The 12,414-nt window shown below is 37.4% G+C and overlaps 1 protein-coding gene across 1 annotated transcript; it reads right to left on the reverse strand.

Moving 5' to 3' along the window:
• Nucleotides 1–870: 870 nt before the first annotated feature.
• Nucleotides 871–10,471, reverse strand: LOC148115924 (vomeronasal type-2 receptor 26-like). The gene is made up of 4 exons (XM_087885295.1): nucleotides 10,361–10,471; nucleotides 5,849–6,061; nucleotides 3,608–3,734; nucleotides 871–1,775 (listed from the first exon to the last, which is right to left on the reverse strand). Exons 1-4 carry the CDS (start codon nucleotides 10,469–10,471, stop codon nucleotides 871–873), a joined length of 1,356 nt encoding a protein of 451 aa, XP_087741421.1.
• Between the last annotated feature and the right edge of the window lie 1,943 nt (nucleotides 10,472–12,414).

Genomic DNA, 12,414 nt, shown 5'->3' on the forward strand with positions numbered 1-12,414 from the left:
TAAGGCATTTACATCTGACAGGCCAGGAGGAAGGCATTTTGGAGCACCCATTGATAGAGAGTGATAATGATGAATCCTGGCTTGATCCCAGCCAGCGTCGGAGGGAGAATTATGCGCAGCAACGGGGAGGGCCAGGGATTGAGCTGAGTCACTGAGCCAAACTCCACAAGGGATAAAAAGGGGCATGATTGTTCAGCAGGCTTTGTGACGGACAAAAGTTTAAACTCTAAAGAGTCACATCGTGAATCCTGCACTTCAGCTCAGATATATTTTGGACTAAACTCTTGTGGATAATTTGTCACTCTGGAAACGGACTGCAGATAAGGCCTCTCCTGCTTTTTGGGAGTCATGGAATTCTGAGGTCCCATAAGATCTGTAATTCACCTAACACCTCCAGAAATAACTGATGTAGACAACCAGAGTGTTGGATGAGGAGTCATCTGCATGATCTTGATACCCAGTTTCCACTGCTCACATCTACTTTCAAGAGAAAATCACATACAGTAGAGAGAAAGTGTCCATGTTCACACAGATTTAGAGTTTCATATTCAAGACACCTCAGGCAAACGACTCCTTCCCTCTCTCTTTGGGGAGACTTCTCTCTTCTATTCAGCTGTTTTTACTTAATATAACTATTACTTCTTAGCTTGTTCATCTCTGGCTGCATGACAACTTTAATTATTAATTGTTTATTTTATTGTTTGATGATTATGTTGGAATTTAATTTCATTAGTCTTACAGTCTTTATATGTTTATTTCCTTCAGTTTTAAATAACCTTAATTGTCACATTAATGCAAAGGAAGAATACAAAAGCCCAAGAATTGCAATGAAAAAATTAAATGTTACATGCCTAAGAAACAATATCACAGTCATTTCCCTACTTTTATCATTAGACTTTCCTTAATGTTTAGATCTGGCCTCAGGATTATAATGTAGCATTTGGGGAAGAAGATGAAGCCCAGCAGTCCAGCACTGGAGGCCAAGATGGAGAAGACCTGAACAATCACCATGGACTTTCCTTTGGTGCTCAGATAGGTGGGCAGGAAGGAGATCCAAACACTACAGAAGACCAGCATGCTGAAGGTGATCAGCTTGGCTTCATTGAAGGCCCCAGGCAGATTCCTGGCCAGGAAAGCTACAGTGAAGCAAATGGCAGCTAAGAAACACATATAGCCAAGGACAACATAAAACATGGTGACAGAGCCTTCATTGCATTGAAGGATGATTTCTCCAGGCTGGGAGTGAAGGTCAGAGTCAGGAAATGGGGAAGAAATTCCCAGCCATAAGGCACAGATGAAAATTTGTCCAGCAGAACCAGAAAGGATGATAGAGTTGGCCAAGCTCTTCCCCAACCATCTTCTCATTTTGTTCCCTGGTTTTGAGGCTAAGAATGCCAGCACCACTGTGATAGTTTTGGCCAACACAGATGACACAGCTATTGAGAAGACAATACTGAACACAGTTTGTCGGAGAAGGCAGGTGGCTTTCCTTGGTCGTCCAATGAAGAAAAATGAGGACATGAAGCAAAGCAAGAGGGAGACCAGGAGGATGTAGGAGAGGTCCCGGTTGTTGGCTTTGACAATGGGAGTTTCAAGGTATTTAATGAATATGATTAAAATGAATCCTGTGGATAGGAACAAGAGTAGGGCAATGGACACCAGGATAATGCCCAGATGTTCTTCATAGGAGAGGAAGGTTATTCTTTTTGGGATACATTGGACTCTGCTCTCAGTTGAATATTGATCATCTGGGCACTTGGTGCATTTTTCAGTATCTGAGAAAACAGAAAGTTCTTTTATATCTCTTTTCACCTTTCAAGGAAGATCTTCTATGGATGTCATATTCAGCATCACAATACTACCATCTAACAAGCCATGGGTGGTGTACTTTGATAACAAGCCCATGGCAGCAAATGACCTCACCCATCAATTTCACATAAAAGATAAAAGAGAGAGACTCCAGTCCTGAGAGATGCCCCATTGCAGGGCCTAGGTTTTCTCCTCTATTCCCTAAGAACCCATCAACTGAAATCAACCATCAATAAAGGAAAACCTTTGGAAAACCCCACCTCCACTCCCAAACCCTGAAGCCTGTTCAGAAGGATATAATGATTTATATTATCAAAAGCCACTGAGAAATCCAGAAGGGTCAGAATATTTGCAGGGCTCCTATCAGAGATCATCTGTGAAAGCAACCAGTGCCATCTTGGAACTGTGCCTCAGCCACCAGTACTGTACCGGAATGACAATCATGCTCTCAACAAACTCTTAACAAATATTGTACTCAGGACAAAATTTGTCTAAGATGGTTGGGTCGGTGGAGAGCCTCTTTAGAATGAGGTGCATAATCGCATCCTTCAAAGCAAATGGTGGGACCACCGTTCCTGGGGGAAAAAGGCATTAACTACCCCCAAGGTCAGATTGCCACTATCCTTGAGGCTTCCTCAAATTCTTTTCAATTGTATTCTTTCAACAGGCCTGGGCATTGTGTGGTACCAGAGCCCTGTGTGCTGGTTGTGTCCTGTGTAAAATCTTGATGTATTTCCCTCTTGTAATCATGGTATTTAATGTGTCATCCAGTTTAATTGTTGTTTTAATTGGATGACACCCAGAGACCCTTTGTGTGGGATGCCAGCAATATAAATTTGGTAAAAATGGGAGGACAGCTCCAAACTGGCAAGAAAAGAGAGACTTCCTCTGGCACAAGTAACCATGCATAATCCACCATGTCCTTCTATCTCTTCCTACCTCATCCTTCAAGATCTTTTTCTTATTCCTCCTATTATGGAGGAAATTGGGCACCTTGAAAATGAAGAACCACTTAGAACTTTGCCATCTTCGGTCTGACCTAAGCATAGTACATAAAATTATCTGTTACAATGTCCTACCAGCCAATGAATACTTCAGCTTCAACCAAAACAATACAAGAGCACACAATAGATTCAAATTCGATCCAAACTAGACTGCAGAAACTGATCCAAACTAGACTGCAGAAAATACAACTTCAGTAACAGAGTTGTCAACACCCGGAATGCACTACCTGACTCTGTGATTTCTTCCCCAAATCCCCAAAACTTTAACCTTAGACTGTCTACTGTAGGCCTCACCCCATTCCCAAGAAGTCTGTAAGGGGCGTGCATAAGCGCACCAGCGTGCCTACCTTCGCTGTCCTAATGTTTTCTTTTATTCGTATCCTTTTCATGTATTTATAATTAAGTTTACACTTTTATTATATATATATATATATATATATATATATATATATATATATATATATATATATATATATATTCTCAGGTTTTCACGGGTGTTTGTATGTAGGTCTTTGGTTATTCGGGTCTTCTCCCACGGAAAATTGGAAGTGTCTTGGCGACGTTTCCACGAAGTCTCATTGCTCCTGGAAGCACAAAGCCGAGAACACCAGCCTGAAGATGACGAATGAGACTTCGTCGAAACGTCGCCAAGACACTTCCAATTTTACGTGGGAGAAGACCCGAATAACCAAAGACCTACATATATATATATATATATACACACACACACACACACACATTGATCAAAATGCTTTCGTTTATAATCCAGTACCCTTTTTTGTGGTGTCACCCACCTTCCTGAGTGGAGATTGTCCCTTCCGGACAAGGAACACAGTCATAGCAGCAAACTGGCTCTCCTTTCCGAGCCCTCTTGAAAAATCCAGGCCGGCAATTTTCCACACATTTGGACTGAGGCAGAGACTAAGAAGAAAAACAAGGAATGACAAATGAAGTATGTTAGAACTAACCATCAATTAAAAATGGAGGTAAACATGATCCTTAGTCAAGTAGTTGATGGACTTCACTTAGGTAAATAAGAAATCTTTAGAAGTCTCCCAATGTTGCAAGAGAGACAATTATTGCAGATTCTTCATTTAGTTCCTCCCTTTTGCTTTTGTTCTATCACATTGCAAGAAAGGGCATTTCTAAGTAATAAATTCTGGAGAGAAGCAATGGAGGAAAGATTTAAGCATTAATAACTAGTGGTTCCCCCACATGGTTATATTAGCATATATTCCTCCTCTCTTCATGTACCCATGAATTAAGATACTTTAGTCATATGAACGTTTAGATTGAAATTTATTGTGAAAAGTTTATTAAAATTTTATTTTATTAAATTTATCAAAATAGAATAAAACTGTGATGAAGAAAGACACTTCTGACTAGTTGGATCTGGAAAGGTTTCTTCTGGACTACATGTATCATTGCAAAGCCAGCCCTACTTGAAAGTTAAGGTATAAAGGAAAACTTCCCAATTAAGATATAAAGGAAAACATTACAGATTAGGGCTGTCAACCTTAATACATCTGTTCTTTTTTTATTGATATGCTTATTTGATAATTTTATATGGTCACCATGCTGGTGAACTAAGACTAAAACTGACTGCCTAGTTTCCAGAACTGGAATGAGATGAGATGGAGGTGAGTCCTCAGAATGTGTTCCTCTAAAATGGTTAGTCAGGCATTTTTTGCTGTATCACATGGGACGTGAATATGATCCCTGTGACAAAAAAAGATGTTTCTGAAGTCAATCCGAAAAAAGGTCTTTTCTGTTGAAAAACTACAATTAGGTGACACCAATTGGCATGAAAAGACAGAGCTACATTTATTATTGGTTAAATTGGGACCCTCCTTTTTCCCAGAGAGATTTAACATGTCTAACAATGAAAATAAACAATTGCATTCAAGGATGTTCCATATGAAGTGATAAGCTAAAAACCAATTTTTCCCCCCAAATTGTCCCTCATTTCTTCCAATATGAAGAAGGGCTTTTCTTTTCTTTGAATCAAACCTTGTTTCAGTGCTTTAGTTTTCTCACTCAGGGCACATCAGAACAGTCATTATCATTTTAGATGAATGGAAAGCCTTGGACTTTCTCCCCAGGAGCGGAAGATCTATTCTTCTATCTACTTGGCATGACAGACAACTATAGCCAACTCTGACTATGTATGTTCTATTTAAGAACATCACAGACTATAAACCTGCCCAACCATGGCAAAATAAACCTGAATTCAGAGCAAATTTTCCCCAATGGCGTCAACAAGAAGTATGTCCAGTCTTGATTAGACTTATTCTTGCCTCTTTCACCGCATTGGGAACTTTGGCATTGGACAAAAGGCTTTTATTGTATTTTGCTTATCTTAGGCAAGGAAAAAAGACAAGTTGATGCTATCAGCACTAAAACCCACAACACCTGATGTCCCCTTTCACCAGTTTTGATACCAGATTGCATAGGGGACACAAAATAGCCATGATTTGTGTCCTAGAGAATCATCACCTATGTTGGACACAACTGAGTCAATTTAAAACAGTGTTCCATATTACAGCATCTGAAGCAGGGGTGCAATTCAGTAGGTTCTGACAGGTTCTGGAGAACCGGTACCAGAGTAGTTCGGAGAACCTGCAAATACCACCTCTGGCTGGCCCCAGAGAGGGGTGGGAATAGAGATTTTGCAATATCCATCCCCCAGGAGTGGGGTGGGAATGGGGATTTTGCAATATCTTTCCCCTGGAGTGGGGTGGGAATGGGCATTTTGCAATATCTTTCCCCTGGAGTGGGGTTGGAATGGAGATTTTGCAGTATCCTTCCCCTGCCACACCCGCCGGTAGTAAAAAAAATTGAATTCCACCACTAATCTGAAGGACACCTTACCAATTGCACTGAAGCCTCCCAAGCCATTTAAGAAAACTATAAGGGTTCTACTCCCCACATTCAATTCTCACTGAAGGTCATTGTATTTGGTGAATAGGCTTAGCCACTTGAAATGTGTCTCAAGGCTTTGGAAAACAGAGAAATGACATCGATATTTCACCCACCTTGTTGAGCAACTTTAGCTGTGAAAGAGCATCTGGACTGATAATTGTTCTTTGTCTTTCAAAACTGCCTAGTTGTTTACTGATGGGATCTTCCCCGGAAAAAACTAACATGCTTCTAATGTGCAGATCTGCTGCTATATCACCATTTTGGTCTAAGTACAGTTTAAAAGGGGAAAGATTGCAAAATTCATTCTTCTTCAGAAAGGGATGAAGCTGGAATGAAACATCCAAGAATCTTAAAAGGAGAAACTTTGGTTTCTTATTCCACATGTTCTTTTCACAACTGAATTTTTCTACTGAAGCTGTGTAACTTGCAAATATCCTGAGTTGAGAGAACAAGTGCTATCACTGTCCTCAAAAGAGAAAAAGAAAGGCTTAGCAAATTTTGTCAATGATATATTGACAAACAATATATTGATAAAATAAATAATTGATAAAATTGATAAAATATCAGAAGGGTCACAAATAAATTGAACAAACAGACAAATGCAAAGATTATTCATAAAGCCCTTGAAAACAACAGGGTAATTACCGTAAAGCATGGATTTGTCAGGAAGAAAGTTGTGAGGCTAATGTTGTCCCAGGTAGTCTAGAAACGAAATATGGCCAGATGAGCTAATTCTACTTTATTGTAATGCTACCATAACAGGATTTTGCAATTGTGAAAGTACAAAGTGTTCTGATATTTCAGAGGATGGCACAAAGAGGAGGGAATTAAGATTTTCTCAAAAGCACCTGAGGGCAGGACAAGAAGCAATGGATGGAAACTAACCAAGGAGAGAAGCAATCTAGAACTAAGGAGAAATTTCCTGACAGTGAGATCAATTAATCAATGGAACAACTTGCCTCCAGAACTTGTGAATGCTCCAACACTTAAAATTTTGACGAAGAGATTGGACAACCATTTGTCTGAAGTGGTATAGGGTTTCCTGCCTAAGCAGGGGGTTGGAGTAGAAGACCTCCAAGGTCCCTTCCAACTCTGTTATTTTCTATTCTGTTCTATTCTATTCTATTCTATTCTATTCTATTCTATTCTATTCTATTCTATTCTATTCTATTCTCATACGTCATGGTACCCGCTCTTTGGAAAATTATCCACAAGTGATTATATGGGCCAAACTTGTTGGCCTTTTCAAGCACAAAAAGTTGAGATAGTTTCCTTTCTCCCTTGTATTCCTTCTCCAGAGAAAGTAACTTTGATGGATCATTGTCAGGACCCCATACCTGCCATGCCTGCAGCCTTTGAGTCCCCAGCCTCTCTTCTCCCTCTTTTCTTCTCCTCTTGGATATGGAGGAATATGCAGCATTCAAGGCATGGGCCAGAGTATTAATCAAAGTGTAAACAAGGCGGTTATATCGGTTCCACATCTTGTTTCTTTCCACGTTGGTCTTCAGTGGTGATTTCTGAATGCATCTTCTCCGGCCTTTGACAGAAATGATGTCTTCTGAAAAAGAACAGTGAAGTGATTGATCTCCAAACTGTGGTTGCACAAGGAGATCTTGATCAAAGGAACTATCATTTGGCCTTTTTCTCCATTGAAAGTCATAGGTCCAAACACTAAGGACATATTTGAGAAATGGGTGTCTTCTTATTTCCAATTCCCCAAAGATTGCATTTATCCAGACTTTCCCTTCAATGGGTTCTGGCAAACTGTTAAGTGTTGAATGGAAAAGATGAATTCTGTCCCAAACAGAAAAATATTCTACGAAGTGAACAAAGACATTGACTTGCCTCCACTTAGAGATAGCATCCCTAAGCATTGCTGTAGGTGTAGTGGTTGACAATTGTTGTGATATAAGAATACAGATTCCATTCCTGATAAGTATAGGAGTCAAGATCCTCATGAAATTCTCTCCATGCTCTGTGTTTGAAGCAGAGAGACCAATCAAGGTCCATTTGAAATGGAGGAGCAGTTGGACAATTCCTGGGTAGAGAATCCCAAATTTGGGGAGCATGTGGTAGAAAAAAGGGAATTGACTTTTATCACTCAGAACTTCTGAAGCAGTCAAACGGATCTGAAAAAGCAGTGAAGAATGCTGTATTTAGGATCAGTTATTAGATTTCAATACATCCAACTTGTTTTGTCATGAACATATTAAAATATTGCATTGTTGATTGCCTGGTAGACCATATCAAGGTACAGAATATTAAACACAGAACATTAGTAAGACCAGGAAAAATACAATAAAAGAGACAAATTAAAGAACCAGAGTAAAGAATGCAAATCATATTTCTGTATCACCTCTACATTTTTCGGCAATCAGACCCATATTTACAGATTTCAGCTGAACCATTTTGTTTAAGTAAAGAGTTGTATTATATGCAAGTTTTAAATTCTGTCCACAGAGGAAATATGTTGTTGTCTTAATATAAGGATTGCAATAAGTCTTTCATTTAATGTGCATTCCAAGATACTGATCTCTCTCTTTCATTTTATCTCTGATGCTAATACAGGTCTGGTCGATATACTTAGTTAATTGTACATATTTAACCATTGTGTCCGGCTACTCCAATCTTGCTTGTGTAAATATCAGCCTAAGATGTACATCCATTTCCGCGTTTAAAAACTTCACAATACTGTAACAGCATTGCTAAAAAAGCATTAAGAGTTGTTAACCTAATCTTGCGTAATTTATTCTCCAGTAATATTGAACTGCAAACTAGAGCATACAAAAATTTTGCCAGACCAATCCTTGAATACAGCTCATTTGTCTGGAACCCGCACCGCATATCGGACATTATTACAATAGAACAAGTCCAGAGATATTTCACCAGAAGAGTCCCCCACTTTTCTGCTCACAACAAAATATCTTATGTCACCAGACTTGAAATTTTGGGCTTAGACAACTTAGAACTTCACCGTCTTCAGTCTGACCTAAGCATAGTACATAAAATCATCTGCTACAATGTCCTACCAGCCAATGAATACTCCAGCTTCAACCAAAAGAATACAAGAGCTCACCATAGATGCAAACTCATGGTAAACCGATCCAAACTACTTTAGACTGCAGAAAATACGACTTGAGTAACAGAGTTGTCAGTGCCTGGAATGCACTACCTGACTCTGTGGTTTCTTCCACAAACCCCCAAAACTTTAACCTTAGACTGTCTACTGTAGACCTCACCCCATTCTTAAGAAGTCTGTAAGGGGCGTGCATAAATGCACCAGCGTGCCTACCATCCCTGTCCTAATGTTCCCTTTTATTCGTATCCATCTCATGTATTTATAATTATGTTTACACTTGTATCTGTCATAAAACACATGCTTGATGAAATAAATAAATAAAAAATAAAATTTCAAAGGGGTGTGACTGGATGCTTATCTGCTTCGATGTGTCAGACTTATTGAGAATGTCTTAATCTTTCTCTGCTTTGATGTCCCAGCTTCTTTCTGCAAAAATATTTTTAACTTGTATTCCAGTTGTACAACAGTAAGAGAAAGATCACATCTCTTAATATAATCTGTAAATCACAACATCCAAGAGATATATTTTTTTAAAAAAAATATTTCATTAAAAATAGACTAACAAAAACATACATACAATACGCTACATAAACAAACTATACATTTAAATCAAGTCTTGCAACTTGAGCCTTAAGAAAAAAGAAGGTTACTTCGGTATTCTATATTTCTCTATGTCTATATCTACATCTTTCATTATATAACAATGTATTAGGTTTATTTCTTGATTTTTGTTTCCTTAGTTGGTATTCCCTTTCTATCTTACTAATTATTTTTTATTTCGTTTTCCTTTTCTCTAACCAGTCGTACCATCGTTGCCAAACTAGGTAGTATTCTGTGTGTTCCTTTTCTTGTATTTCTTTCGTAAATCTGTCCATCTCTGCACATTCCATTACTTTTTGTATTATTTTATCCTCCGATGGCGTATCTTCTAATTTCCACATTTGCGTGAATGTGATTCTTGCTGCTGTCAAGAGATGGATTATCAAATATTGCATTTCTTTTTCATAGTGATTTGTTAATATTCCTAATAGGTATGTTTCTGGGTTCAATGGCACTCTCTGGGTAATAATTTCTTCTAATTGTTTTTGGATCTTTTTCCAAAATTTTTTTGCCTTTTGGCATGACCACCACATGTGGTAGTATGTCCCTTTATGCGTTCTGCATTTCCAACAATCCTATGTAGTGTTAGGGAACATCTTTGCCAAATGTGCGGGAGGGAGATGCCACCTGTTGAACATTTTATAAATATTTTCCTTATAGGGTACAGACATTGTCATTTTGGTATTTACTTTCCATATTTTTTCCCATTTATCGAGTTCAATATTATATCCAAAATTTTTCGCCCATGTTATCATATTCTCTTTCACCACTTCTTCTTCCAATTTGTATTTTAGTAGATAGTTATAAATTTTAGTTATTAATGTATCATCTGATCCCAATAGAGTTTTGTCCAAATCGTTCTGTTCTTTTTGGATTCCAGATTTTTTCATGTACATCTTATGTTTTGATTTTATTTGTAAATACGGCGACCAATCAATGTCTGTACCCTGTCTTTCAGTTCTTCTCTTGTCTTCACTTCTCCTTCACTGTTCAGCAGTTCATTGTATGTTCTCATCTTATCTATGTCCATTGCATTTCGATATAGTTGGGACTCCATGGTTGAGAGCCACCTTGGAATTTTGTCATAGTGATTTTTCCTAATTTCTGTCCAAGTCTTTGCAAGTGCCTCTCTAATGAAATGTCTTCTAAAATGTTCATGTTGTCTGAATTTCTTCTCCCATAAAAATGCATGCCATCCTTTCTGCAGATCGAATCCCTCTAGTGTCAACATGTGTTTGTTTTTTAGTGTTATCCAATCTTTTATCCATGTAAGTGATGCTGCTTTATAATAAATTTGCCAGTCCGGTAATCCTAGGCCACCCCTCTCTCTAGTGTCTTGAAGATGTTTCAATTTGATTCTTGCCCTTTTTCCTTGTCAGATGTATTTTGATATCATTTTGTTGAGATCTTTGAAGTAGGTTCTTCCTGGGTATTACTTGAAATAGATACAATATTTTTGGCAAGATATTCATTTTAATGGAGGTGATTTTACCTAAAAGTGATAATCGTAGTTTACTCCATATATCTAGGTCTTTTTGTATTTGTTTGGCCAATTTATTATAGTTGTCTTCTTTGAGTGTTGATACTTTGTTGGTGAGCCAAATTCCTAAATATTTTATTTTTGTTGTTGTCTGTATTTCTAATATGTCTTCCAATTCTTTCTCCTGTGTTTTCGTCAAATTTTTTGTTAATAGTTTTGTTTTTTGTCTATTAATTTTCAATCCTGCTACTTTTCTGTATTGTTCTATTTTCTCTAATAATTTCATTCCCGATTGTTTTGGTCGTTCTAAAATAAATACCACATCGTCGGCGAATGCTTGTAGTTTATATTCCTGATTCTTTATTTTTAATCCTTTTATTTCTTTGTCTTTCCTAATTTCATTCAATAGTATCTCTAATGCTAGTATGAATAGTAGGGGGCATAAGGGACAATCCTGTCTCACCCCTTTAGTTATTTCAAATTGGTCCATTGTCTCTCCATTTATCCATATTCTCGCCATTTGGTTGGAGTATATCCTCTTAATCATGTTTAGGAATTTATCACCTACTCTCATTTTTTCCAGTTGTGATATTAAAAATGTCCAATTGAGATTATCGAACGCCTTTTCTGCATCTAAAAAGATTAATACCATTTGTTCATTCGGTTTTGTTCATAATATTCGAGAATGTTAATTATCATTCTTGTGTTGTTTTTAATTTGTCTTTTTGGAATGAATCCGTTTTGATCTGGATGAATGTAATCAGTGATAATATTTTTCAGTCTCTGAGGAATAATTAAAGTAAATAATTAGTAGTCCACGTTCAGGAGTGATATAGGTCTATAGTTTTTAATTTGAATAAGGTCCGAATCTTCTTTTGGTATTAGTGTAATAGTTGTCTCTCTCCATGACTGAGGAATTTTGGCTTCTGAAAGTGCTTCATTAAAGACCTGTAATAAAGTATTATCTATTAACTGGTGGCCAGTTTTATAAAATTCCGATGGTATGCCATCCGGGCCTGGGGTTTTATTGTTTTTTTGTTTTTTTCTTGTTTCCATTAATTCACACATCGAAATTGGTCTATTCAACAATTCTCTTTGGATTTCATTTATTTCTTGAATATTGATTTTACTTAAGTAATCTTTAACATCTTCTTCTCAAATTTCTTCTTGTGTGTATAAATTCTGAAAGAAGTTCTTTGCAATTCTTTTTTTTATCCTCATTCCTGTGATACATTTGTCCTTGTTCATCCTGTAGTTGATATATTGTTCTTTTTTCCTTTCCTTTTTTTAATTTGTAGGCCAGCCAACGTCCTGTTTTATTTGCATATTCAAATTGGTTTTGTTTTGCCATTTTAATTTTCCTCGCTATTTCTGTTGTTGTGGCTAGATTTATTTTATGTTTGGTAAGATTTATTTTTTCTTTAATTGTTTTACTGTGTGGTTCTTTCTGTAGTTCTGCTTCGTATTTTCCAAGTTCGGTCAGTAGATTATCTTTCCTTTGCTGTTTGTCTCTATTTTTC

The sequence above is a fragment of the Pantherophis guttatus genome, chromosome 2 (genome assembly GCF_059756535.1).
Source record: "Pantherophis guttatus breed Tessera chromosome 2, ASM5975653v1, whole genome shotgun sequence".
Lineage (NCBI taxonomy): Eukaryota > Metazoa > Chordata > Lepidosauria > Squamata > Colubridae > Pantherophis > Pantherophis guttatus.